A 27,179-nucleotide genomic window follows, 5' to 3' on the forward strand; every position below is an offset into this window, starting at 1 on the left:
TTGCACAGCGCAGCGCACCTGCTGGCGCTCAGTCGTCTCGCGCAGCTTGTGGCCAACAGTTCGAAACGTGAAACGCGCGCTGCTTAATTTTCAACGCCTACCGCCGCCCCCCACCCGCAGCGGTTGATAGTAAAAAAGAGAGAGAGAGAGCGTGAGCGAGAGAGAGAGGCAGTGCGAAGAGAGCAACAATAACAAGACGTGGGTGCTAAACGCGCGCGCGCAACTGAAAAATTCACGAAATTCATGAAAATATTTTAGTCAAGTGTGCGTGTGCATGTGTATGCGCGTGTCTGTGTGTTGGTGTGTTTGAAAAACGACAACAAAAAGCAAGTGCAAAAGAAAAATTCAAAACAGCTAACAAGTTTTTTCCCTGCGCACAGAATACAACGACAACGACGAAATTCAAAGTAAACAACAAGAAGAAGAAGCAGCAGCAGTTGTTGCTATTGTTTTATGGCAAAGCTTTAAAGCGGGTCAAACGCATAAATGAAAAAAAAATAAAGCGTGTACGAAACGAAACGAAATGAAAATGAAATCAAATGCAATAAATTCAAGTGAAATGTGGCACAAATAACGCCAAAGTTTGAAGTTTACAAAAAAAAATATCACGAGACGCGCGCAAAGCATGGAAATGCAATTACGAAACGCCGAAAATTGTGTAGCCAGTGTTGCCAATCGACAAAAAGTAGCCGAAGCCAATGTTAAAAACAGCTAAATCAGTTTAAAATTACAACTGCTTACGGCTGACAATAGCCAGAACTAGCTAGAAACTAGCTAAATTGGCAACGCCGCGCGCAGCTAAGGCCTGTTTCCGTCCCGCTCGCACCCGCGAGCAGACTAGCACGAAAGCTCGGCGTAGTATTTAAACAAAACAAACGAAGAAAAAAAGGTGAAAAAAAGTTTGAAAAAAAAGGCTAAAGTTCTAATCACAGCCCCCGGAACCCGAAATGCTACTGCACCTGGCGGCATTGTTTTGAACACCTTTTGCGCATCCACAAATGGCCGCTAAAGTAAGATAACAAATTTCGTATGACTTTATGGGTCATAAATACTTTGTTCAACTGACAGGCAAACATACATTTTGTCGATCTCACCTACCTGTATCTGTAGCTGTATCTGTATCTGCATCTTAACCTGTATCTAGCTTGTATCTAAAACCGCAACAAACTGTGCGGTTTTTTGGTTCTCACGCCAACAGAAAATCAAAAAAAAAAAAAGCTGTAAAACAGGCACCTTTGAACTTTAAAACAGGAGTGCAAAATGCAAACAGTCATCCATAAGGCAAAAAAAAAGAACAGCGGAAAATGCAGACAGTGCCCACAAGGTTTCAAGAAAAACCAACTGTTAAAGCGCAGACATTGCACAGTGGGTCATTAGACTAAGACAAGTGAAAATATATAAAATACGATAGAAAAAAAGCTCTGTTTATTAGATAAGTGCTTGCAGTGAATGCTGGTCGCTGGTTCAAATCCCAGTTTAGGTTGTGCAGGAGCATCATAAAGTTAAATTGTGTTCTTTGGGAACTAACCTGCTCTAACTAGGATTTAATAATATGTTATGCCCACATGGAACTCACAACTCTTACAATTTGAATTGTTTTCGTGGTGGATTCGAACCACTGTGTGCACTGATTGCGTTTTGTGGCCATGTGTCCAACCTGCAATGGGCATGGGGACTTTAGTAAGTTGCACTTGTTACTGAAACAGGTTTTTTGCATTTGTTGCTGTTTTTGTTTTGTTGTTGTTCTTGTTTTTTATGATTATTGTTGCTTGTTTTTTTTATGACTGTAAACATTTTAATGGCGTTCGCGGCTGCATTTTTCATGTTTTTCCGGCTGACCTCCGTCTCGATCTGCACGGACCAGTTGCCAGGCCGACAATTGGTTCGACTTCTGGGCCATTCTAATTTGCCAATTGCCACCGTTTGTTGTTGTTGTCACTGTTTTTTGCGCCTAAATGGAACATTTGCTAATGCATTGGCCAAAGGTCAGGGGTCGCGCCTATTAGTTAAGGCGATTGTCACGCCCACAGTCGCAGCAAGAACTTTGCGTGTTGTTGGCAGCCTGGTAAACAAGCTATTAAGATAAATGGCCTTGCCCTGGCTGATAAGTAGATCACAACGATTGAATGTCGGACCAGCAAGCGTGAGGTCGCTGGCTCAAATTCAGTGTGGGTTTTCACTTTTATAGGTCGAAAGTATAGTTGGACGACGCCGGGAAATTTATTTTTGTTTGACTTTGCCCTAACTGTTAATCAGCTTAAGTGTCGGACCAGCAATTGTGAAGTCGACGGCTCAAAGCCAGCAGCTATTTTCACTTTTATAGGTCAAATAATGCATTCGCCTGACTGGTGGGAATTCGTGTCTGCCTTCAGTTAAACGACGCCGGGTAATTTCTTTTTGTTTAAAAACAAATTGATGATAAGACGTGTAAACAACGGGGAAAACAAAAAGCACTGCGACAGCAGCAGCAGCAGCTGGCTGTGTGTGAGAAACTGTGCGCAATTGAAAATTGAAAAGTTGTTTGGTCGGCCGCCGACAAGTTGGCCATAACCATAACACAGTGGCAATTGGATACGGCCCGGCCGATATACCGAAAGACGGAGAGAGAGATCAGACATCAACAATTGGCTAACTATTAGCTGTTAACAGTTAAATGTTAACTGAAAACGGATCAGTCCCAGCTGCAACCGGACACCAGTTCAATGATGCTTAATTGTGCTTCTTGTTGTTGTTGTTGTTGTTGTTGTCAGCTCAATGGAGCATTAAGTTGCATTTAGTTGTTGCGTTATGCAACAGCGACTGTCTCGCACTCAAAGATGCTGCCATAACGCATTTAGCGGCTATTTCAGGGACGCACTTAAGCTGCGCACTTGACGATGTTTCGCTTCTTCTCCTCACTGCTCGCTGCTTGTCTAAATGTGTGTAAATAGTGTAGTCTCCCACTAGTATCTTAAAGAAATGATATTGTGTATATTGCGTACATATTGGGAATATAGTTCGGCGCCTGCTGTCCGATCTCGCTCGAATTTTCCAGGGTTAAATCAAGCAGAAACCCAAGACTATGTTTTCAATTCCATTTCTTTCAATCTTGTTGTATAGTCTCTCACTCACTTATAGTGTATTGTATGAGGAAGTACTTTGTATATATTTGGAATATAGCTTCGTTTAATATTGAGGAATAGTCTCCCACTTGGTAAGGCATGCTGTTTCTTCCCCTCACTATGGGCAATGCTTGCTTGCATAGATCGCTGTTTGTTGTCCGATCTCAATCAAATTTCAGTGCCACTTGACTGTGTGTAAATATAGAAGCACAAGACATTGTTCCCCCTCTATTCTCACTTCAAATCGTAGTTTATCACTTCGCCATTTGGTTATTATCGCTGTTAGCTGGAAAGCTGCTCTTGGCCAACACATTCACAATGACAGACTCCCGTTTTCAGAGTCGCATTCATTTGTTGACCGCAAATTGTACATTTGGCTTAATGACTTGCTGGCACGTTAACTGTCGTTTTCAGTTAAATTGCAGTTAATTAATTCGCAATGCATTTTAAACTGTTGCACAAGTTGCTGCTGCTGCTGCTGCTGTCAACTTTATCGAGGTTCAAATTCAGGCCGTGGTCAAAATTGAATTGCGGCCAAATGGAAATGGAAATGAAATTATGTCATGTTCGACAATATGGCATACATTTCCATTTAATCAGACACAAAATTAACGAAATATTAAGTTTAAATATTTAAATTTAATTTAATTTAACATTTAATTTTAAGTTGAAATTTTCAGATAGTAAAAAATATTTCACATTGATGCCCTTCGCTCGGTAAAAAACTAAAACTGAAAAGATTTTATAGGTAGACCCCTGTAATATAGTATATGCATATATTTGTATGCCATATTTAGGCGCTGAAAATTTCATAGAGATCGGACTCTAAGCACCGAAGTTAACCACGACTGCACTCCCTATAGAGTAGGGCTAAGGGAAGAATAAACACAGCCATGCTTGTATGCGTATGTGTTAATGTATGTGTGTGCTTGTGCATGTATCTTTGAAAGGAATTTTTAATTCTCGTACAGACAGCTTTCGCATCTCTTAGTCGGGCATACCTTGATCGAATTGAAACTCTCTTCAAATCGATTTCTAATACGTTTTCCAGAACATTGTTTTATTTTTTTGTTATCTTCAAGGCATTCCAGCTGTGACTTAACGTAGGCGTTCGTTTCAGTTTCTGTAGAATTTATAGACGCGCCCATGAGTCAGGGGCGCAGCTGAGGCGCTGCTGCTGCTGCTGCCGCTGTTGAGAAATCGCCATAAACAGTTTAGGTAAACTGCATTTCTTTAATTAGTGCGAGCTGCACGTGCCAAACCTTTAACGAGCAGCTGCTTTAGATACAGCACTCTCTGAAGTCATATCTGCATATAGTATGTGCGCTAAATGTTTTCTCCACAGCCAAAAGTCTTTTATATATTGTGACAGGCAGCTCTGACTTAGGAGAATATTGTGTTAAAATACTTGTTAACTTTGTCATCAACTTTGATAAGAACTTATCTATTCGGCAAGTCGGGGATCTCAGCAAAAAGTGATCTAAGCAAACGGACATTTGTTTAACAATGTATTAAAGCTTTAACAACAATAACAGTTCACAATAATACCAGAACATAAGCAGCTGAGCATATGTTAAGCTTCACGTTAAATTGCCTGCCTACTGTAACAACTACTTTAACAGCAGCTATTCTGTTTACATACATACTTTGCCATGCATCTTGGAAGAACCTGTCATCATCTATCTCAGTAAATGAAAATGTGCCTTACGCATGTCAAAGCACCTGTTTACTTTGACATTAAGCTTGACAATAATTTTCATGCATATTTGGCCAACCATCTTGGCAGAACCTGTTATTAACAAATGAATTTGTGCTTTGAAACATGTTAAAGTGCATGTCAACTGTGGTTCACAACTAACAACAACTATCCAGGCCAAGAGTTCAAATGGGAGGTTATTAAAAAAGGAATACAGATGATGTGTAAAACATCTGTTAACTTTGACTCTGACTTAAACATGCACTTTGACAATAAATTACATACATATTTTGACAAGCATCTCAGAAGTACCTGACAAACGCAAATGAATTTGTGCTTAACAACATGTTAAAGTGCATGTCAACAATGATGCATATTTACCAAAAGCCATTAACTCAATTAAATGGCAGGCTAGAAATTTAATGGAATATAGGTAAAAGAAAAGGTGTTAAGCAAGCATATCTAAGCGCTTGTTAACTTTGACATCCACTTTGATTTGGACTTACTTGACAATAATTTACATATTTTGAAAAGCATGCCGCCAGAGCCTGTCATAAGCCAAAGAATTCGTGTTTAACAACATGTTGGGGTGCTTGTCAACTGTGATTCATGTGTGTGGCATTCGACAAGCTTAGAGTGTGCATTTCATTAGAACGATACGTGTAAAAATCCGATACAAATTATAGTTCTCTATGGAGGCAAACATAACAATGGAACACTCTTACGTGCGCTGCGCCTCGTGATGGCGGCGGGGTTCAGGGTCAATTGTTGTCAATTGCACGATACTCGGATACTCTTCGTTTGCATTATTTGTATTATTAAGTTGTGTCGCAAATTAATATTTGTTCTTCATAATTATTTTATTACGTACAAAGGAAGTTGACGACATCTAATGTCGATTTTGTCATGCGTGGCTTGGAATTAAAAACAATCGAAACAAATGCCAAAAAAAAAATTAAGACTGCTGCGGACTCACCTTCATGGCTGACAAATTGTGTGTGTCTGTGAGTGTATGTGTGTGTGGATGCGGCAGTCGTGAGCTGCCATATGCTAGATATAAGTATTCCTCTAATTGCCGATGTGCTTATGAGCTTAATAACTATATTTTGTAATGCGCCGAGCTTCGACACGGAGAGGAAGCTCAGCCGAGAGCTGGCTAATTGAAACTTGTTGTTGGCCGGCCAACCTTTGTCGGCGCTATTAGATATGCCAGTTGCCTGTCTATAATTAGCTAGCTAGCTAGATCTGAGACTACTTGGCTTTCTAATAATTTAGTAAGCATTAAGATTCTTGGCGCCTATTAAAGTCAAAGATGCGCCTCGTGTTCAGCTCAGTACATTCCTCGCTACACTGCGCTACAAATTTATGTGTAATTTGAACGATTTTACTGAGCTAAATTAGCCGGTTTTGCCCGGGTCAAGTGTGTCTTAAGTATCGCTCGAATCACCACCCAGCTTCAGTCTAAACTCATAACAAATATCCTGTTTACCGTAGTCTTGTTTTTATTTTATAACAAAATTCCAAATTTTTGAATAATAACAAAACAAATATATATAAAAATCAAAAATTACCGCTTGACTTGAACTGGCGACCTTCCGCTTGCTAGTTCCACGCTCAAACATTGAAGTCACGCATGCTCATAATGTGAAGGTTCTGTGAAAACTATTTTGTATATATACATATATCCATTTGAGTCTGAAAATTACTGTGCAACTAGTTCATCGCTTCCTCACATAAATTTTCCGTTACCTGAACCGACGACCTCTCGCTTGCTGGTTCAACGCTCATATATTAGAGCCAAGCACACTTGCGTATATGGCTGCATTCTTTTTTCAATTTCTTTTTATACAAACGTTGACCAGCGTTGTCCTTCACTTCACGTCTTAGTCTTCACTTTGAACCCAAAAGGAAAGGTATATATACATATATATATATATATAAAGACTTGTGCAATTTAATCGACTTGAGTTTGAAAACTGATAGATCAACTAGTTTATTGCTTATAAATGTATTAATTACTGTTTATTTTATAATGTCTGATGTCTTGTTTGGCCGCAACACATTTCAGTTTATTTATTGCGTTGGGGTATTTTCTAGTTTTAGAATTAGAACCGATCGATAACAGCCGACAATTTATGATCGGCAAGCGCAGTTTAAGCTGCTCAGATTTATTTTGTGCCCCTCAACTCTTTTGCAGGGTATTACAGCAGCTTGTTTACATTTGCTGTGTTTAGATGCTGTTTGGCTGATAAAATTGTATTGATATTAAATAAACATTTTAAGTGCTCAGTTCGTGTCGCTCCGCGATTTCGCATGTTTAATCAGCTGCGGCCCATTGTTCCACACAAAGGCATAAGCTGATTTTTCAGTCCGACTAGATGATAAATACGCCACTTTATATAAATAAAATGTAAACTAACAACAACAGCAGCAAAAATGCCTTGTGGGCGTTTGCTTTGATTTGTATTTGTATTTTTCTATTTTTTTTTTCTTGTCATAAGCTTGGAATTAAGAAAAATTCTTTTGCACGCCGCAACATGTCTTTGCCAACCGCTCTGGAGCTCTTCAATCAGGCTAACAATCAGCGTAGCACTTCGAGTACTTCAAACTCAAAGTCATCCAATTGTCGGGTACTTCAGAATTGTTCTGTTCGCTTTTGACGTTGATTGAGCTCCCAGCTCTGTCAGGTTACCTTTTTTTTCCCAGTCCCAAACTTGAGACAAAAGTTGCCGCGCCAAAAGCAAAATTGTCGACGACTCATTTGTGTCCGAGCTTGTTGTAAACTTATTGCGCGCATGTTTTTAAGTTTAGAACGCTGATGTTATAAACAAATTAAGAAAATACAAAAAAAAAATAACGAAAAGAATCAAGTAAACAAGCGCAAGTCACGATTGTTTGACAAAAAAGATACCCTGCATTTGTGGAGCTTATCTAAATATCTTCGTAAAGACTTCGAAATAACATTTCAATCAATATATTTGTGTTTTTAAAATCAAAGGTTTGACTATTCAGACCGGCAAAATCAAAAGAAATGGTCTTTGATTCGGTTTCCGCTTCGAACTAGCTTCCTGCCTTTCCTTTTAGATGATTCAAACTGGCTTCACACAGTCTTGAGTCCAGATTTTGATACACAACATGCTTATATATTTATATTTATCAAAAACTTTAGAGAAACAATGAACGTCATAAAAATGATATATTTTATATAATTTATGAGTATTAAATTTATGATTAATTGCATAGCTCGGTTGAAAAGAAAGAAACTTGGCTTGAGCCATGAGCCAAACCAACGCAAAAATTGGTTGGGCTTAAAGCCAGATTATATATTTATATAAATATATGTATATATCTGCTGCCTCACGCCCCATCTACCCCACTAAATACCGCTCAATGCCTACAGGGTATCAGCTACAAAATCAAGAACGGCCATGTAAAAAAAGTCGATGGCTTTCTTATAATTAAACTGCGAATATAATATATATATATATACATAGTTTTTTTCTCGTTAAATTAATGAGCAAAAAATCAGCTGAAATTTAATAATAATAATAATATGAATAAACAAAGCGAAAAAATGATATGCTAGCCATAATAATTCGAGATGGGTTTTGGGTTTTCTTGCTGCTCATCTGTCATGCAAATCTCTTGTATTTATTCTTCTTACACGCATCCTGCTTCGCTCCATACAATTAATCACAGTAGCGAACGAATCATCCGAAGCTACAAAAAATAACATTTTGCTCGTACATTGAACTTTGGGTTCTATGCTTTGGGTTCGTTGTGAAAGGCCTTTGATTAATGTAAGCGTGGCCAAAGATAGAAATGCCGCATAATTTTGGGCCAATGCTAATGTTTGGTGCTTCGCTTTTTGGCTCTTGGCTCATCGACATCTGCATGACAATTGGTTATTGTTGGCCAAAAATATTTCTATAATTTTGGCACTACACATTACGCAAGTTGTGGGCGGCCAGCCAGGGGGCGGAGCGTGGCGCACCCATTCAGCTGCATTTTATGAACTGTTCAGGCCGCATACCAAAAAAAAAAAAATCAAGTGAAATTGCCAACGTAATTTTACGCAATCCAACAAATTGTTGTAGCTTTTTTTTTTGTTTTTAATTGATTTCTCGACAGGCAATGACACACATTGCCATAAGCCAAACGATTTGTATATATGTATATAAATATATAGTTGCTTATGCCTATTTAAACGGCAAACGCAACTGTCAAGCGCCATGTACAACTGGGCGTATGCGTGTTTTTTTTATTATTTTTTATTGAGCCGACCTCAGTTATCACTCTTACTTAATGTGACTTATAATGATGTGTTCATGTATGCCACGCTCCGATGGCCAATAGCTCGGCAAGGCTAGGGATCTGCAGTCGGCCATAGATCCCATATACCATAAATATATATAACTGAATTTTCAATTATTGCTCAACTTATTTGTGAAATGCTGTCTGCTTATAGACTTAAGTCTTTAACTGAAAGCTGCAGCCACTTTTATAGACTAAGTTGATTTCATTGTGAAGCCTACACTTAAAATTAGCCTCAAGTTGTTTTAGTGGCTTTTGTATTCGTTTGATTTGCACTAATATTAACTCTTTTAAGGAATTTAGGGATCTGCAGTTGGGCATAGCTGCATATGCCATAAATAGATAACTAAAATTCCAGTTGTTGCCAAACTTATTTGTGAAATGTTGTCTGTTTATAGACTTGACGGTTTACTTGAAACCTGCAGCTGCTTAATATAGACATTGGCTGGATTTTATTGTAAAGCTTAGACTTAAAAGTAGTCTCAGGTTGTTTTTGTATTAATTTGATTTCTACTTGTCGAAACTCTTTCCATCATTCTCTTGGACTCAACCTTTGCTAAATGAGCTGTTGTTTATCTTCGATGCTTTCAGTTCTTTCTTTTTGAGATTTTAGGGAAGCAAAAAAGGCATAAGAGAGTTTTTATATATCAAAGCCTAAACAGTACCAATAAAACTTTTATAAATCACTAAAAAGATAAACTCATCTTGCGAGCATCTTTTTCTTTTTTCATTTCAAGTACATACCCAAAGTAAATCCCCAATTTTGAGAAATTCATTTAAGCAATAGACAGATTTTTCCACTAAAATAGATAAAATCCCCAACTAATACTCTACCTAAGTATCACGACTCACAATTCAAACTCAGCCATTAAATAGATAAGTTATGCAGGTGGAGTTTCGCTAATTTGAATTCTACTGAAAACTTGGGCTTTCATCAATGTGAGTATGGACTGTCGGTAGGCTAATATCTAGATAATTAGCTGCTGTTCTCTTGAAATCCCCAAATGCAATGCATGTAGCTTAGTTTGAGCCATACTGCATGCTTGTAAGCATCGGCTGGGGGATAGATAAATTGCATTTCAAATCGCTCGATTTTCACTAATTGAAATTCTCTTTCACATTTCCGACGTTTTTGCAGCAACAGCAAGGCGTACGATTTCCCAAGGCAGCAGCACAGATAAGTCGCCAGCAAGACTTGAATTATTGCACGCAACTGCAGCAGCAGCAGGAGGAGGAAGAGGCAGCAGTGACTGCAACTGCAACTGCAACCGCAAGACGCACATATTGCAACGCAGCTTCGGCTACAAACAATTGTGGAAAAGAGTGCAAACGAACAATAGAAACTAGATAGAAAATCAGCAAAAGCGGCAACAAAACAGAGCAACTGGCAACGGGCAGCTTGCAACGTGCCACATATATAAACTACTTTTTTTTTTTGGTATATGCTTCGGTTACGATGTCGTTGATGAAAATTCATCGAAGCAATGAATCATTTTGGCGCTGTGGATCGTTCATGTTGCTGCTGTCATTGTTGTTGCTGGCAGAGGCTGCCGCGACTGTCGCCAGCGAAACCCAAACGAGTGCAACAAATGCTGCAATTAGACAGCAGCAGCAGCAGCAGCAGGGGACAGAGGCTGCAACTGCAACTTCAACGGCAACTGCTGTCAGCGAAAGCCAAATGCCAGGCAGCTCGGCTGAAATTTTGAGCGCCAGCGATGTGGGTAAGTTTCCCTATATCTATATATATATATAAGTTACACATATTGCACATACGTTAGACAATAGATCAGCTGCGCCCCTTGGCAGCTAACCCGGGAAAATTATGCGCTCGCATTTTGGGGGGAAAATTGGCCAAAACGAGCCGAAATAAATCTATGCCAATTATTGACCAACTGCCAGCAGCAGCAACAACAACAACAAAAGCGGCGCAACAAGCACCGCAACGACGCAACTTGGCCAACAGTCGCAGTTGGCTGGCAGGCAGCAAAAGCACAAAAAACACAAAAAACAATTGGCCAGCTGAAAGTGCGGCAGAAGAGGCAACAACAGCAACAACTACAACAAATGGCATTGGCTAATCTCAGCGCAGTTGAAAGACAGCAAAACGTCGTCAACATACTTATATGAAGCCCAGTCTAAGGCTAGGCTCTCAGTTATTTACTCCTCAAGTTTTTCTATCTAGCTGTAGTGATGCGAGTCCGAAATTTGTGATTATCGATTAATCGATTAATCGATATGCTCCTCGTTGATAGTCCGATTCGATGTAAACTGTTTTATTGCAGTAAGCTTTTAAATTATTTGAAAAAGTCTAGTAATCGAATAATCGATGTGTTCCCTGCCTGATTCGATTAGAGCTGTGGGAACTACAATTACTAATATTTGAAAAAGTTTTTAAATTATTTAAAAATTTGTATTTATTGATAAACCGACTCATCAATTTGTTGCTTATTGATTTCCTGATTCGATTTAAGCTATGAACTCTTTAACTACAAATACTGCAATAGCTTTTAAATTATTTTTATAGATTTATAGTAATCGATTAATCGTTTGTCCGATCCGACTTACAATGTGCGCCCTGTATCATTAGCCCGAGCAGGTTTTATTTGTAGCACAAGCTGGTTATGTATTTCCCAGAACCTAACAGTTGCTCCTTAGGAGAATTTGGGTGTTTCTTGGCAATCTATCGATATCTTTCTTATGTATCTTCAGGCCAAGAGCGATTTATATCGAAACATCGATTTGAGCTGGTTACAAATAGCTTATGATCAGTTATATAACAATATCTATATACGTACTTACAATCGGCTGTTTTATCTAACTAGCTAATCGAAAATCTTGGATTTGTATTTGATTTTGGTCTCGATAGCCCCAATAACAAATTGTTTACTTCGATGGGTTCGGCATGCCGCAAATAGCCTTCATTTCCTTTCCTTTGCGGCTTCGATTGCGGCTGCGGCTGTTTGTTGCATGTGAACTTTAGAGCCCGACTTTGTCCGTGGCGCGCTCACATACGACGACGCTCGTTAAATGTTATTTCTATCAAGTATTTTTTTAAGCAATTATTCGTTAGGTTGCGCCGCGTGTGGGCGTCAATTGTCAATTGTCTTTGTGGCAGCTCGAGTGTTTGGCCAGCTCGGCGGTAGGCCTAGTTGCCAAGGCCCGCATTTTCACTTAACTAAATTAAAAACCAAAAAAATAAATACAATTATGAGTGAGACAGTCGCATGTGCCCCACTGGGACATACCCTGTGCTCAAGTCTGACCTCTATTAACAGACATTCGTAGCAAGAAGCTCCGCACTATAAAGTTTTCATTCCTTGACATCTGTGTTTTTTATCTGATCGAAATTTAAGGTTCCGGGCTGAAAAATTACATTTAGAGCTTTGTGAATATATATATTATATAAATAGATTTTATATATATCGACAATTTTATAATGAATCTGCGATTGTTATATGAAATGGCTTTCGATATTTATCGATTTTTGCAAGAGTTGTCGATTAACTTAAACTAAATATGCGACTTGTCTAATCGGATAGTGTTTTTAGTAGACCTAGCGATTAAAAACTTAATCTACAATTGTTATGCCAAAAACCACATTGAGTCGACTCTTGATATCTGATCAACATTAGCTTAGAATGCCTTCTACCACCTGTTACATACATTTGCAGAAAACCACTCCACCCCTCTTCGTCTCTTATCAATGGGTATATTGTACAAAAACTGTTTAAATTTATAAATTTATGCATGTTTATTCATGAGCTGAACTGTGGGCTCTGCTTTTATTATGATTTGAAATGTGTGTGTGTATGTGTGTGTTACCCACTCACATATTTTTGGTTAGCCACAAGTTTGGCTTACATAAACAGGTTGTAGCCGAAAGCCAAGACAACTAAACAAAAGTTTAATGCATTTTGATTATTTTTAATGTATGCGCGCCTAAATCTCGTGGTGCTAAAAACCGCTTCCCCCCCCCCGCCCAACCTGGCGATGAATGCGCATATATTTTATTTTTATTTTTGGGGAAGCTTCGTTTTGTTACGAAATGCAGTTCTTCAGCTCTTGAGCTGGAAGTTGTTGCGGCTGCTGTTGTAGGTGTCGCTGGCCAGCCAAAGAAAAAAAATCCTCAACATAAACATCAATATTGGTGGTATCTTGCCTGTCTCTCTCTCCCTCTGTCTGTCTCTATTTGCTGGCTATTTGCTGTGTGTGCTCATTGTTGTTACCTGTTGTCTGTTTGCTTGCTGCGGCTCATGTGCGTTCATTGCGTAATCCGACACATTTACCTGGCGTATTCAAGCGTTGGCAGCCATTCGCCAGCTCAAAGCGAGCAGAAGACCGACTCATGTGCGCTAAATCAGTAAAGTCAACAAAAAGCCCAAAAGCAACAGGCAGAAAGGCAGCTGGTGGCAACAGGTCTGCCAGGTAGTCAACCAGCTAGCTGCCAAGTGCAGCTGCTTGCAGTGTCTGCTGCATCTGCAACTCGTACTCGTACAGCCTGGCGTATGCGCAATGTGGGCGTTCTGCCACATGCGACTCATACGACTCGTATGCCAGCAAGTCGCCCATCTTAAGTGGGTGTAGCTACACACACATACACAAATATAATTGCACATTGTGTGGGTGCTTATGATTCATTGTCTTCGACCACTATACAGACAAAAACAAAAGAAAGAATTGCACGCAGAAGCTTGAATACCCTTGTTGATATACGGCTTACTGCTATGCATATATGGGAGAATAATTTTAAGACTCGTAATTGCTGAGTTTGAGGGGAATGTTAAAAAAATAAAAAACTACCTAAATTCATTTTTCAAACGATATTTTCCTGAGCTCTATATGATATACTAGCAAAATATAGCTACTTTATATATAGCTGCATCTTATATATAGTTTCTTTCTTGTGCCTGTTGCATACTTGATGACAAAATGATAATATCCCGTACTTGGGGTATATGCATGGTAAAATCCCAGTTGCTACCGTATTACGAGTTTAAAGTACTTGAAAATATGATTTCGAGCTCTAGCCCTGCAATACCCAACTCCCCACTCAACCCCTGCCCCCTATGCTCGCGTCTTGCCCAGAAAGCATACGTAATCGTGTAAATATTTCTCTTCAAGCGACTGCCGCGTTACGTGTTTTGTTTATGTTTACAGGCAAAAAAAAAAAAAAATCAAATATTCAATAACAATATTATTTTTATTTTTGTAGACACTTTAGATTGAAGCAAAGTCTTTAGGTGTCTTTAGCGCTGGGAAAAGTTAAACGCTTTAGACCCGGAATCCGTTGAAAATACTTAAAGGGGGCAAAAAAGTTTTGTGTATATGTATGTGACAGTCAGAGGAAGGCATCTCTTAGCCCACAAGCTATATATAATCTTGAACAGCTGCAACAGCCATGTCCGTCTGCTGAAATTTTCAACGTAGCTCATCCTGGCGCCTGAACAGATTAAGTTTGCTTTAAATCATCGATAATTCGCCGATGGAAGCGTATAAGATCTAGAGATATTCAATTGGGAAAGAAAACTTTCGTATACTATACACAGATCATGAATATTTCCCTTCTTGGAAACCTCCCATGTTCCCAACGAGAAATAAACCCAATTTTGGAGATATACTCTTCCGCTTTGCCTTGTAGGCACATTTGAATAGCCTGCTTTATGCCCTGAGAATTTCACATAAATCAAAAATAAATACCCAGTTTTGAAAGAAAGTTGAAAAGAATTGCTCAAGTGATCGGTCTGAAGGAAGAAAAAGCATAAATAGAAGAAGGCTTGAATGTTTGTATTGTCTGCTGGGTCCAGGGTATCTTCTAGTCGTGCCCTCGCGCATTCGCACTAGTTTTCACTTGTTGCCAGCGCAATTTGTCAGCAGTCTTTGAAACCTTTTTCCCTTCCATTTGTACATTTTCTGCAAACATATTTTCATAACTCGCCAGCGCTTTTCTCTGCGTTGGCTTTTGCCAAGTAATTTTTCATTTAAAAGCGCATTTGAAATTGTTTTTTATTTGTGGTTGTTTGTTGTTGGGCGCATAAAGGAAAAGGAAATGAAACGCGTAATTTGTGTGCGGTTCGCGGCGGTCATTAAAAAAAACAGTTGGCGATTTTTTAACTCTGGTATTCGCTTGTTTTTTGCGTTATTCTGTTGTTTTTTATTTTCGGCTGTTTACATGAAATGTTTATAATTTCATTTTCATTAGCTGGCGTTGCAAAATGCGGCTAATCAAACGAACAAACGAACAAACTAACAAACGAGCAGGTTTATTGAACTTTTGGGCTCCGCATTTTGTCATCGACTTTGGCCAGTTTTCCCCCCTTTTTTTATGGCCCATGATTAATTAAACGCAGCTGACCCAAAGTCGCGCTGCTTATGTAAGCCGAGAGCTTACATGATTTAGTTGGCGGGTAGACTTAATTTGAGGCACAAAAGAAAGCAAACGGCCAACTAATGATGCCAAAGTTGCATGCGGGTCGCGGCTAAAAAGGGTCTGAGAGAAGAAAAAAAAAGTGAAAAACAAATCATTTTGCATTGCGTAAAACTGTGCAACAAGCTGCTGATGCGAGAGCTGCTGCTTCTCTTGTTGTTGTTGCTGCTGATGATGACGAGCATGTGCCACGCCCCGCAGCCATTTGCAACGCCTCAATGCACAACAACAAACAACAACTTTGGCTATTGAAAAGTTTTCAGACCGAGCCAAGCGACTCGCACTGAATTCGTAAAGCCAAAGCCAAAGCCAGACAAATAAACGGAAGCCTCAAACTGGGCACTAAAAAACAAAAAAAAAAAAAAAGAAAAACAAAAACAAGCTAAAACACAAAAATCTGCGAAAAAAGGCTATGCAATTACTCAGTGCTGCATTTGTTATTGTTGCTGTCAACATTTAACATATTGTCAGATGGAAATATAAAAACATTTAAGAGTGCTTTGGTAGGGAGTATCCGTCAGGGTGTTTAAACCAACGCCCCATTTGGCGCGCTATGTTTTTTCGCTAAAAAAGGTCACTAAGGCAATCTGTTTTTATTCTCCAGTGGTTGCAATTCTAGATGCTAGGGTTACAACCAGGAAACGGCATTTGGGGCTCCTCGAAACAGCGAACATTAGGCGGCATTTCATGACATCGTTTTCAGCTTCATTTCCGCATTGACATCCGCAAGGTTTTTGTGTTTATTTGTTGTTGTATTTATTGTTACCTTTGCCATTTCTTTGGCTTTCTCACGTCGCTTTTGTCGTCGCTGGCAGCTGTTGCATTTCCTGCATTTAACTGCACCCATGGCAGAGCCCAACCAGCTCCAATTCCAGCTCCAACTGCATCTCCAGCTCCGAGTCTGGCTACAACTCCTTCACCCGCTTTGGTAAAATGTCACGCACATGAACTGCCAACTTTGGCAGTGTTCACTGTGGCTGTTGCTTTACTGTGGCTCTGCCAGCCTTTCTCGTAGTTGGCTGCTTTTGGCATTTTGTTGCATGTTTCGATTTCACATTAGAAATGCTTTCGATCGCCTCAAGCAAAACGTGTCTTGTGCCTTGCATGCGCGCCGGCCAACAAACAAGTTAATGCCATGAACGTGGCCAGAGCCGGAGGCAGTGGGCAGGCAGTGCAGCAATGCGCTGTAGGGTGCAGCGCGGCAAAGCGAGCGTGTTAATCTACCCGACTGGGAGATACCCAGTCTTGGGCAGGAGCAGCTGTGCTTCTTTCCTAAGCTTACCATCACTTAAAGGCAATTTGTATTTTAAAATAACATTTTTATTTACTCTCGCGAACTTTTTTAACTATAATCTCTGATATAACCTCGAATGGCGAGCAGAAAATCGATATTTATCGATTTGGAGGGCTATCGAAAAGCAGAAATACTTTTCTGTAGCTCTTATTGAATACAAGATATGTCCAAGAACTTAGCCCAAACTTGTGATATTTATCGCTTTAGGGCATCCGCTGATAAAGAATCGATGCCTATCGTGCTTCATGCGGCTGTTATATGTACTATTTAACTAGTACAAAGGCTTTCTTGTGTGTTTGTTATACCTCCGTGTTTATTCACAATGGTTACAGGGTATAAAAGAAATTGCAACGCAAACGGCAAGAAAACTGCAACGAAAGCGCGGAGAAAGTTATTTTTTGGCCAAGGCGGCATTTAAAAATTGTATTTATGAGCTGGCTGCAAGCCAAGAAAGCAAAAGTGAAGCTGAGACCGGAGCTGAAGCTGAAGCTGGAGCAGTCGCCACATGAATTAGCGGCAATGAATTAATGAAAGTTTTACTCAATTTTTGCTTCGATTGAATTGTGTTTGTGGCGGAAATGATTCACAATTAGTCACATTTGTTGTGTGTGCAGCTCGAAAAGTATTTGTGTACAAAACTGAATTAGCTTGTAAACACACTCACAGACAAGACCCGCTCACTTTCAGGGCCAAAGCGTGGAAGTCAAGCATTAAATTTACGTTAGCATTAAAATCCCAGGTCTCTGGTTATTCTAAAAGTCCATTCAAACTAATCAAATTCAATTTTAACATTGGCCAACATTTGCAAACAATTCTGAGAGAATTTTAAAGCACATTTTTTGCAGATTGTTTCCACTGTGTTAAGCGAACATTTTAAAATTCAATTAATTCTAGTCAACACGCCAAAATTTTCCTATACAGTGAAAGCTCTGCTAACGGACAGCTGGTTTTTTGTAGGAGAAATTACCCAGCGGGGTTCGGCTTAAGTGCATTATGTATAATTGTAAATTTCACAACAATCTTTGTGTAAATTGCGTTTAATTCAGAAATATGTATACGAATTGGCAGTACTCGACTCTATTTGGGCTTTATTTGTTTATTGTTAGAATAAGAATTAAAGTTGAACCGGCGACTTCTCTCTTATTGCTTCGACAGCTTGCCAGTACATGACCATAAAATGTGAATAGAGTTCCTCCTGCTTGTTTTTTCCCATTATTTTGTTACTTTGAGAGCCCTTTGAAGTGTCCGCTCCAGGCAGCTTTTGTGTGAAAAATTTCCCAAATTCGAACCACTCTTATTTTTTATGCCATGTGCAACGTTGCGTATGATTGACATTTGTGTCATACGTAATTGTACGCATGTGTGTGTGTGTGTGTATTTTCCACTCATTGCATGTCATTTCATAATATTTAATATGACACCATTAAATAAGTAAAATCTAAAATTTTTTTGTCACATTTCAGTCAGTCAGTCAGTTAGTCAGCTTGTCAGTTAGTCGATTAGCCAACTGGCAGAACAAAAGTCTACCCACTCGTGTTGCCAATTTATTTTTAATTAAAAGTTCTAAAGAAAAGACATGCGATTCATTCATGCGCCAAGTATTCGCGTATATGTGCTCATAATGAGCCCGCACTCTTGTATTTGTATCTGTATTCGCATTCAATTGTATTTCACGTAATTCGTAATTAAAACTTGACTTTTAATTCCGCCCGCATCGACTAGGCCCAAAGCAAAGGCCAGCCGCCGGCTCGTGGGAGCCTTGTGGCTTTGTCCAAGTGAAGGCACAAAAGCCTGCGAATAGAACCCGGGCCCCTGCCCAACTGAATGGCTGCCCATTGTGCGCGCAGATCAGCCAAATTGCCGGCTATTAAATTTCACATCAACAGCAAAATTCTGGCCGCAAGTTTAAGCAAATATTGACATTAGTCAGCGCCGTGTCTGGTACATAAATAATATGATCTTTTTATACCCTGAACCCATTGAAAATTTACAGAGAGGGTATGAGGTTTTTGTGCACTTGCATGTAACAGGCAGAGGAAGGCGTCTTCGTATTAACAAAATTAAATATATATCTATATATTCCTGCTTAGCTTTAACAACCGAATGGATCTAGTCGAGACGAAACCTAAAATCGTAAAAATCGGATGAGACTTAACCTGGTTATTGGAATGGAGTTTGATCCATGTCTACAAAAGATATTTGAAGATACCGTTTTACATAAAGTTGGACAAAAAGAATTCTGTTGCCAGATTTAAATGCAAATTTGATCTAGAGCCATGAACAATGTCCCAAACTTATTAGTCGTTGTACGCAAACGTCATCCACTCCAGAAGGGCATATTCTAGTCGATCACTTTCGACTAGAGCACTCTTGATTTTTCGCCATTATGTAAGCACTTGACTTGGCTAAGCTGCTTAGAATTTGTGTTTGTGCCAAAGGAGAATTTTTGGTGGAGAGCCGCAATGTTTCGGCGCTTTTTGCGCTTTGTTGACCATTTTGTGGCTGCGCTTCGTTCGTTTTGGTTCGCTTCGTGCAGCCGCTGCCCAAAAAAAAAAAAAAAACAAAATCGTGTCTATGGCCAAATTCAAATTAAAATTCCACAGCGCATGCCAAGCAGCAGCAGCAGCAGCAGCATAGCTAATGGCAAGAAGTTGCGCGGCCAAGTGGATTGACGATTGTCTGTCCGACTGCAGCACGACAAACAAATAAACAAATATATGTGAAATGCTGAAAATACACCGAATTTCTAATGCTCTCTATTTGCTGCATATGTTTTTCCGTACACCTATTTTCTTGTCTTTTGAGAAAACTCACTTCTAGCTAGTTTTTGCTGTGTGACACACTGCTTATGTCTCCCTCTTGCTCGCAGTATTTGCTTCTCCTCTCACACTCCTTCATACTTTTTCTCTCTTTCTTATTATCTGCTGTCTCCCCATTCTCTTCTTTCTATTCCTCTTGCTGTCTCTCCTTATATATCTCATCTATTTATTCCTTATGTCCTTATCATTCTTATGTCTTTATCATTCTGGATAATATATTCTTTGAGCTGCGAGGACATTCTTTTTAACCATTTTTTCGTTTCCTTTAGCCTTTCTCTTCTCTCTCTCTCTCTCTCTATCTCTCTCTCGCTCTCTCTATCTCACTCTGTCTCTTTCTCTTATGAGAACCATTCATTTGGCCTGGTTTTGGTATATTCTTCATGCTGCAGCATCATCAACTTTCTGCCCAGCAAATAAAATGTCATAGTTCATATTCACCTTTATGTAAGGGTATTAAAAGTAGGCACAGCAACGCCCGCGTCTCGCAACATAGAGCCAAAATGGCAGCTCGCAGCTCGTAGTTGTCGATGTTGTTGCTGTTGTCGTTGGTTCTGTTGAAGGCAGCGACGAGACGAGACGCCCAAATGGGGCGCACAGTGAAATAGGCAGTCTATGGAGCGCACTCAATGGAGCAGCCAGCGAGGCTCGAACCCAAAAAAAAAAATAAAGCCAACAAATATATAAATCCAAGTCTGCAGTGGCCAAAAGGCGGCAGCAAGTTTTGTCGCTTGTTCTAGTCTCGCCGCGCTTGAGATGCCAGATGCCTAACCTTGGCCTAAACTGCAAGCCAATGAACTAAATGCTTGTGAAAAGCAGCAGCAGCAGCAGCAACAACAACCATTTGTTGGTTAACATTGTTGGCTGCGAGTCGTTTTGGCAGTTTTTTAATGGCAACGTGAAAATTAAACAATTGTGCAAGCAGCCGCTTGATAATCGCCTCAATGATTCATGGCCCGAGCAGCAGAATAAGATTTGGCCAACAAAAAAAAATGCCCATTAACAAATGCACTATACAATAGGCAGCTGTTTCGCCCGAGGGGCAGCCACGTCGTGTAGCTGCCACCAATTTGTGCCTAACTAATTACTCTCAGCTCAGCTCAGCTGCTGTCATGTCAAGAGGCTACTGCGAACCAGTTGGAGCCGTAGACGAAACCTAAAATATTTCTAGGCTGAACTGATAAAAGTGCCCGAAAAGCTTTGCCTAATTTGAGATGTCTCCGTTTTTGCGTTACACATTTCGAGACTAAATTTTAATACCCTCTGCAATAGTATAAAACGTTGTACATACTAGCACTTAATTTTCGACTGATCCTTCCTACGGCAGTTATATGATATACTGTTTATGCAACAGAAAGACGTGCGTAGAGTTTCAAGAAGCTGAGAGATCAGGTTGTGTAGAAGCAGGCAGATGAATGTTGATACCGATCCGCATAATATATATATACACTTTATAGGAGATGTCGCAAGATAAGACCCCGTACAAGGATATAAAAAGGATTCTTTATAGCTTCTTTACAGTCTTCCGCTCTTGTATACTCTAATAGCGACAAGTTCTTCACTGATATCGACAAGGCAGAGGACAAGCGGATATGATCTCCACAGTTGTTGCTGAATATATAAATTTTCTGTATTGTTTATTTGTACTCCATATTCAATTTGTTCAGGGCAAAGACGCAACTTTTAACTCAACCAGTTGGCCAGTTGCCAATTGAAACGAGTTTCGGCTCGTGTCTGTTTGCGGACTTAGCGCTTGGTCTGAACGCATTAATATTTATTTATTTATTTGATTTATTTATTTTGCGATTTGTTTTTCCAAGACGCGTCACGATTCTTAACAAGAACTCTCGTATGTGGAGTGGAGAGCTCTTTAGCATACTCGCAGATCGGTTTTACTAATCGTTGCCCTTCTTCTCCTGCAGATGTGGTTGGCGAGAAGCCCACGACGTACCGGCCCGCGGCTGGCGGTCGTCCTTCGATGGCGCCTCTCAACTCGGCGCTGGAGCGGGATCGCAAGCTGCGAAATGTGTTGGCCGCGCGTCGCACCGCACTGCAACGCGGCGGCTTTCGCACACGGATCGGCACCACCGGACGCAGCGCCACCTCGCCGGCAGCGGCTGCCGTGGAAAGCACCTCGAAGTCGCCGAGCGATCCGCGTTCCGTCTGCATACGCAATTGCACCAAGAACTTCACGCGCCGCACCACCGCCAGCTGCATGCGGCAATGCGCCAACTTTACGCGCATGGCCATGCCGGGCACCGCCAGCAACAGCTCCTCGGTGGTGCTGCGGGCGTCCAGCAAGGCGGCCAGCACGGGCACGGCCACAGTCGAGCGCGACACCAACGAGATACTCTTCAGCGACGAGTCCTCGCACGGGCTCTTTGTCGTGGCCAAGGAGCAGAACGATACGCTCAACCACATTGCGGATGCTGCCAAGTTGCCGGCGGCGGGCAAACAGCGTGGGCGTGGCAAGCCTATGTTGGCCGCGCTGGAGCAGCAGGACGAGGTCGACGAGGCGGACGAGGATGAGGCCGAGCTGCAGCCCTATCTGTATTTTGGCGCCAAGCTGCCGCCCATCAAGCCCGGCGCACTAACCATTACCCCGGCGGAGGGTGATGATTCTCATCCGCGCGTGCTCGAGGTCTCTGTCAGCCAGACCAGCAGCACCACCAGCACCACAGCAGAGCCGACGGCCAAACCCACCGTGTCCACGCGACGCCCCCTGACCGCCGTGGAGCGTAGTCGCAGCCGCTACAAGTATCATATGCGCGAACGCGGCGTGGCGCCCACTGCACCACTGAATCCACCGCCGCCGCCAGCCAGCAGCCGCACACGCTACGTGGGCTCGGGCCGACCCACAGCGGGTCTGGTCGAGAGCTCAGTGGAGCAAAAGCCCGTCGAACCAGCCCGAGATGAGCCCGAGCTGCTGCAGAAGCCCGTGCTGGTGCGTCGAGTGGCTGGCAAACCACAGACATCCTCCACACCACTCATCATCACCGTGCTGAGCGCGGAGGAGGAATCAACGCCGGCGGCTCAAGCCGAGCCGGAGCCAAGCACTACCAGCACCACGACAGAGCCACCCAGCAGCACGAGGAAGCCAACGACAAGCACCACCACAACAACAAGCACCACCACAACGACAAGCACCACCACAACGACAAGCAGCACCACCACAACACCTCCCACAACGACAAGCACAAGCACCACTACAACCACCAGACCAAGCACCACAACTACAACCACTCGGCCAAGCACTACCACAACAACCTTTCAGCCAAGCACCACAATTGCCGCTCCAACTAGCACAAGCACCACAGGCACACTGTCAGCCAAGACAAAGACTATCATCGAGGAGGATACGGAACGTTTGCGTGCCTTGGGCCCTTCGCTCACGCAGGAGATCAATATTGAGGATCAGAATAATCTGATCATATTCTGCAACAGCACCGCCAACTGTGCGGCGACACCGCGCACACCACCGCCACAGCTCGCGGTCACCACCGACTCCAGTTCGGGCTCGAAAATATTGCGCACCACGGTGCTGACATCGGTGCGCTCCACGGTGAATCCGCGCACCACCAGCCCAGCGCCGCCGCCGCTGCCGCCCAACATTTTCATAGGCATTGTGGAGTCATCCGCCTCCGCCTCGACTCCAGCCGACGTCAGTTCCACAGCAATTGCGGAGGAGCGTGATGTGGGTCTGGAAATGAGGCGCATGAATTTGGTCACACTCGTTCTGGTCGCTGTGGGCGTGGTTCCATTGGTGGCCATTGTCCTGTATTTGGTGCGCAACTATGTGGTGCGCCGCCAGGCTAAGCAGGACGATGTCTTCGATGTATGCATCACGGATCAGCAGCCGATTAGCCCTGTCAAAAAGCTCGACTCCAAGTATCAGCTGGAGCCGGACGATGACGAGGTCGACCATCATCAGCAGCAGCAGCTGGGCATGCCCATGTCCAACTCACAGGCGCAACAGACTCCGCGCGACTCCAACCACAATCGCTACGATGACAAAACATCCTTGGCCAGCGAGTACCAGGAGTTTGAGCGCACTAACATCCGTCTGAAGAGTCTGCTTGGCGAGGGCAACTTCGGCCAGGTGTGGAAGGCCGAGGCCGATGACCTGAGCGGCCATTTCGGTGCCACGCGCATCGTCGCCGTGAAGACCATACGCGCCTGCAGCGCCCAGGTCAGTCTCAAGGATGAGGCCAACATTATGCGCAAGCTGGGCTCCCATCAGAATGTGGTCACGCTGCTGGGCGCCTGCGTGGAGAGCGGTACGCATTGCAGCTTGAGAAAATTGGAAACAGACTTTTTACAGCATATCTCGACCATATAATGCCCGATTTTTTACTTTTTTTTATTCGTAAGAATACGTACTATCGAATGGCACCAAAAAAATGAAAATCTAAATTTTGATCAAAATCGACCAAATGGCAAGTTAACCACACGTTTTTCTCAAAATCGGGTCCAGTTCGAAAATCAAAACTTTTCTGATGATTTTTTTTAATATCCCGCGTAAATATTGTCTGATTTTCAAATGTTAAACATATTTTAATTCATAGGGATCCTCACTATCAATTGGCAAATTACAAATCGATAATCGTAAATCGATCAGTATAAAGTTTTCAAGGACTAGAGCAGAGCTCCAGCTTTGAATATTTGTGCTCAAGTTAATGAGCAGATGTCGATAATATATGATAAGCTCTTTCTGCGAATGTAGTAGGAGAATATATATTTAAAATTTAAAGTCAGTAGGTTCTTTAGTTGCTGAGATCAACGCGTTCCTGATCAATAATATGTGAGGTCGGAGATGCTTCCATTTAAGTCTTTAATACATATCCGCCTTTTTAGCCATTCTCAATGGGCATTTAATACTTAAATCCATCTAATCCTTCTACGATCTTTGTACGCAGAACCGCACATGCTGATCATGGAGTACGCGATGCGCGGACGTCTGCTGTCGCTGCTGCGCGCCGCACGCAGCGCGACAAATATTCTGCCCGCCTCGGTGCCGGGCGGACGCAGCCTGGCGCCGCTCTCGCCACGCACCCTGGCGGGCTTTGCGCTGGACATTGCCTGCGGCATGGAGTACATAGCCGGGCACAGGGTGAGCTCAGTTTCCAACTAACCGAAACGATCAGACTTTTGACTTCTACTCATTTTCTATCCACAGATTGTCCATCGGGATCTGGCGGCGAGAAATGTGCTGCTGGATCACAATGGCATGTGCAAGATCTGTGATTTTGGCATGTCCATTGATCTGGATGCGGAGCGCATGCGCAAGGAGCAGGAGAAGAATGCGGCTAACGATATAATGCGCAGCAATGCGCAAAAGTTTAAGTTCGACTTTGGCAGTCGCTATATATTGCAGCATTGGCAGCACACCTTTGGCCAGGGCCAGCAGGGCGGCGGTTGCTCCAAGGATCAGGCAGAGAAGAAGCATCATGGCCATGATACAATTGGCAAGCGGCATGCCCTGCCCATACGCTGGATGGCACCGGAGAGTCTACAGTTTCACATGTTCACCACCGAAACAGACATTTGGGCCTTTGGCATCGTCCTCTGGGAGATTGCCACGCTAGGTAGGAAGCGACTCGGCTCCTTATATTATATTTCCTCTACTCACTTCTCATTTCCTGGCCAGGCTCTACGCCGTACTCGCATCTGACGGGTCGCGAGGTCATACGCCGTGTGCCGCAGGGCCTGCGACCCGAGCTGCCCAAGGAGAGCCGGCACGAGTTCTACAATCTGATGTCACGCTGCTGGCACAAGGAGCCGCAGCTGCGGCCCACGTTCGCACAGTCGCGTCTGGAGATCACACGATCGCTGCACAAGTGGGTCGATGATGATTCTGCCGCCTCAGACTATATGGACGTGAGCGGCTTTAGTGAGGATCTCGAACATGGCGTTGTCTACTTCAACCACCGCATCTCGGAGTTTGAGTGCGAAATATGACGTTGACTGAATCACCCCATCCACCAATCCACCATCAATAACCACCTGCACACTAGGGTCCGGCATCGGTTAATACATTTGCCGCAAACTCGGGTCCTCAATCGATTTAAACAAAAACCGACAGACTCGAGCTTACGAGTATTAAGCTAAACGGAGACATTTATTCAAACGAAGTTGAAGCTACTCGACAGCTGCAACATGTTCGAGCTAGTGGTTTGAGACAATACATGCATGATCGATTAGCTCGAACGAGCTCTCAGCGAGTAAGATTCTGTTGAACCGAATCTTCGGTCAAGTCGATCTATTCATTTATTATATTTTCCCAACTTGAGCTTCTTTTCAGCTTGATAATAATGTTTCGGCTTTTCGAAAGCGCGTTTCGTTTGATTCGATGCGGGGCTCTGTTGCACTCCATCATCTCGTCGCCATTGCCCACCAACTAATGTGTACATCAGGCTCATTCGCACACACACACACACACACACCCACACCCACACACACTTCCTGTACCATTTCAAAATTCGCGTGCTTGTCGAGCAGTATTATTTGTATCTGATATCTTTATCTTTGCCTCTTAGTTTCGTTACGTTTTCGGTTGAGAGCTCTCTCTCTCTCAAACTCTTGTAAATATTGTATGCGTTGCACATGATTTATTTTATGATTTTATTATTTAGGCCCTATGTTTAATTAATGGCGCTACTTGTGCTTAGTTGATATTAGTCACTTAGTTCTTCTAGTCTATATCTAAAATTCATTTCCCAAGTTCAGCCGCCCAACGTAATCCGTAGCCTTAGTCGAGTTGACTGCACCGCAATATATGGCACAGAGTTTAGTTTTGAAATTTATTTTTCTCAACATAGGACTTAATATTATTGTTATCGATATAGAAATATATAATTGTACAAATAAATTAATTAAACACGAAATATAATAATTATATTTACACCAATTTAAAAATCTAGCTATATAAGTATCTATATACATAACTTTACTCAGTCAATTTAAGCGTAAATTTTGAAATTTTAAAAATTGCGTTTTGTTAATTGTCAATCGATGCTCCAGATCCGTGTGAGCTATAATATTCCAAGTCTTAACTTATGTATCCTATGTATTCCAATTTTAACATTTTTAAAAAACGTTGCTCATAGCTCGGTTAGTTGAAATCTGATTTGGAAAATAACTGACATTTTGAAAGCTCTATAGAATAGATTGAAATCAAAAATTGTCGATTTTTGAATCCAATTTTCGCCAAAAAATTTAATTAATTTTAAAATTAATCTCTAGCCATTCATATTAAACTCGAGAGTCGGGATCGTTCTGGATTATTTAAAAAACAAATAATTTCAGAAACTATCCGAGCTCTTGCCAAAATTTTGATGTAAAAGTTACGACATCTAGAATTGATTTGTATGTGTCAAACGATAGTAGCTATCCTTATGAGTACAATCAGCCATATAATTTGCAGATTGGACCCTGTAGAGATATTCAAAATAGATTTTAAAAGAGCTTTAGAGTTGATTCTACGCTTATTTAACTAAGAATGTATGGATTGCAAAAATATGGTAAATATTTAAGA

At 41.8% G+C, this 27,179-nt stretch overlaps 1 protein-coding gene across 2 annotated transcripts; it reads left to right on the forward strand.

The window, feature by feature from the left end:
* Positions 1-19: 19 nt before the first annotated feature.
* Tie (Tie-like receptor tyrosine kinase) lies at positions 20-26,583 on the forward strand. 2 transcript variants are annotated; one of them, XM_002059995.4, is made up of 6 exons: positions 20-1,010; positions 10,250-10,832; positions 21,568-23,922; positions 24,562-24,755; positions 24,822-25,230; positions 25,293-26,583. In XM_002059995.4, the coding sequence occupies exons 2-6, from the start codon at positions 10,568-10,570 to the stop codon at positions 25,601-25,603; spliced, it is 3,534 nt and encodes a 1,177-aa protein (XP_002060031.2). In that variant the 5' UTR covers positions 20-1,010; positions 10,250-10,567; the 3' UTR covers positions 25,604-26,583. The 2 variants fall into 2 exon arrangements, with proteins under 2 accessions (XP_002060031.2, XP_032291411.1); XM_032435520.2 differs by lacking the exon at positions 20-1,010 and adding an exon at positions 9,875-10,050.
* Positions 26,584-27,179: the final 596 nt, after the last annotated feature.

This window comes from Drosophila virilis, chromosome 3, assembly GCF_030788295.1.
Source record: "Drosophila virilis strain 15010-1051.87 chromosome 3, Dvir_AGI_RSII-ME, whole genome shotgun sequence".
In the NCBI taxonomy this organism is placed as follows: domain Eukaryota; kingdom Metazoa; phylum Arthropoda; class Insecta; order Diptera; family Drosophilidae; genus Drosophila; species Drosophila virilis.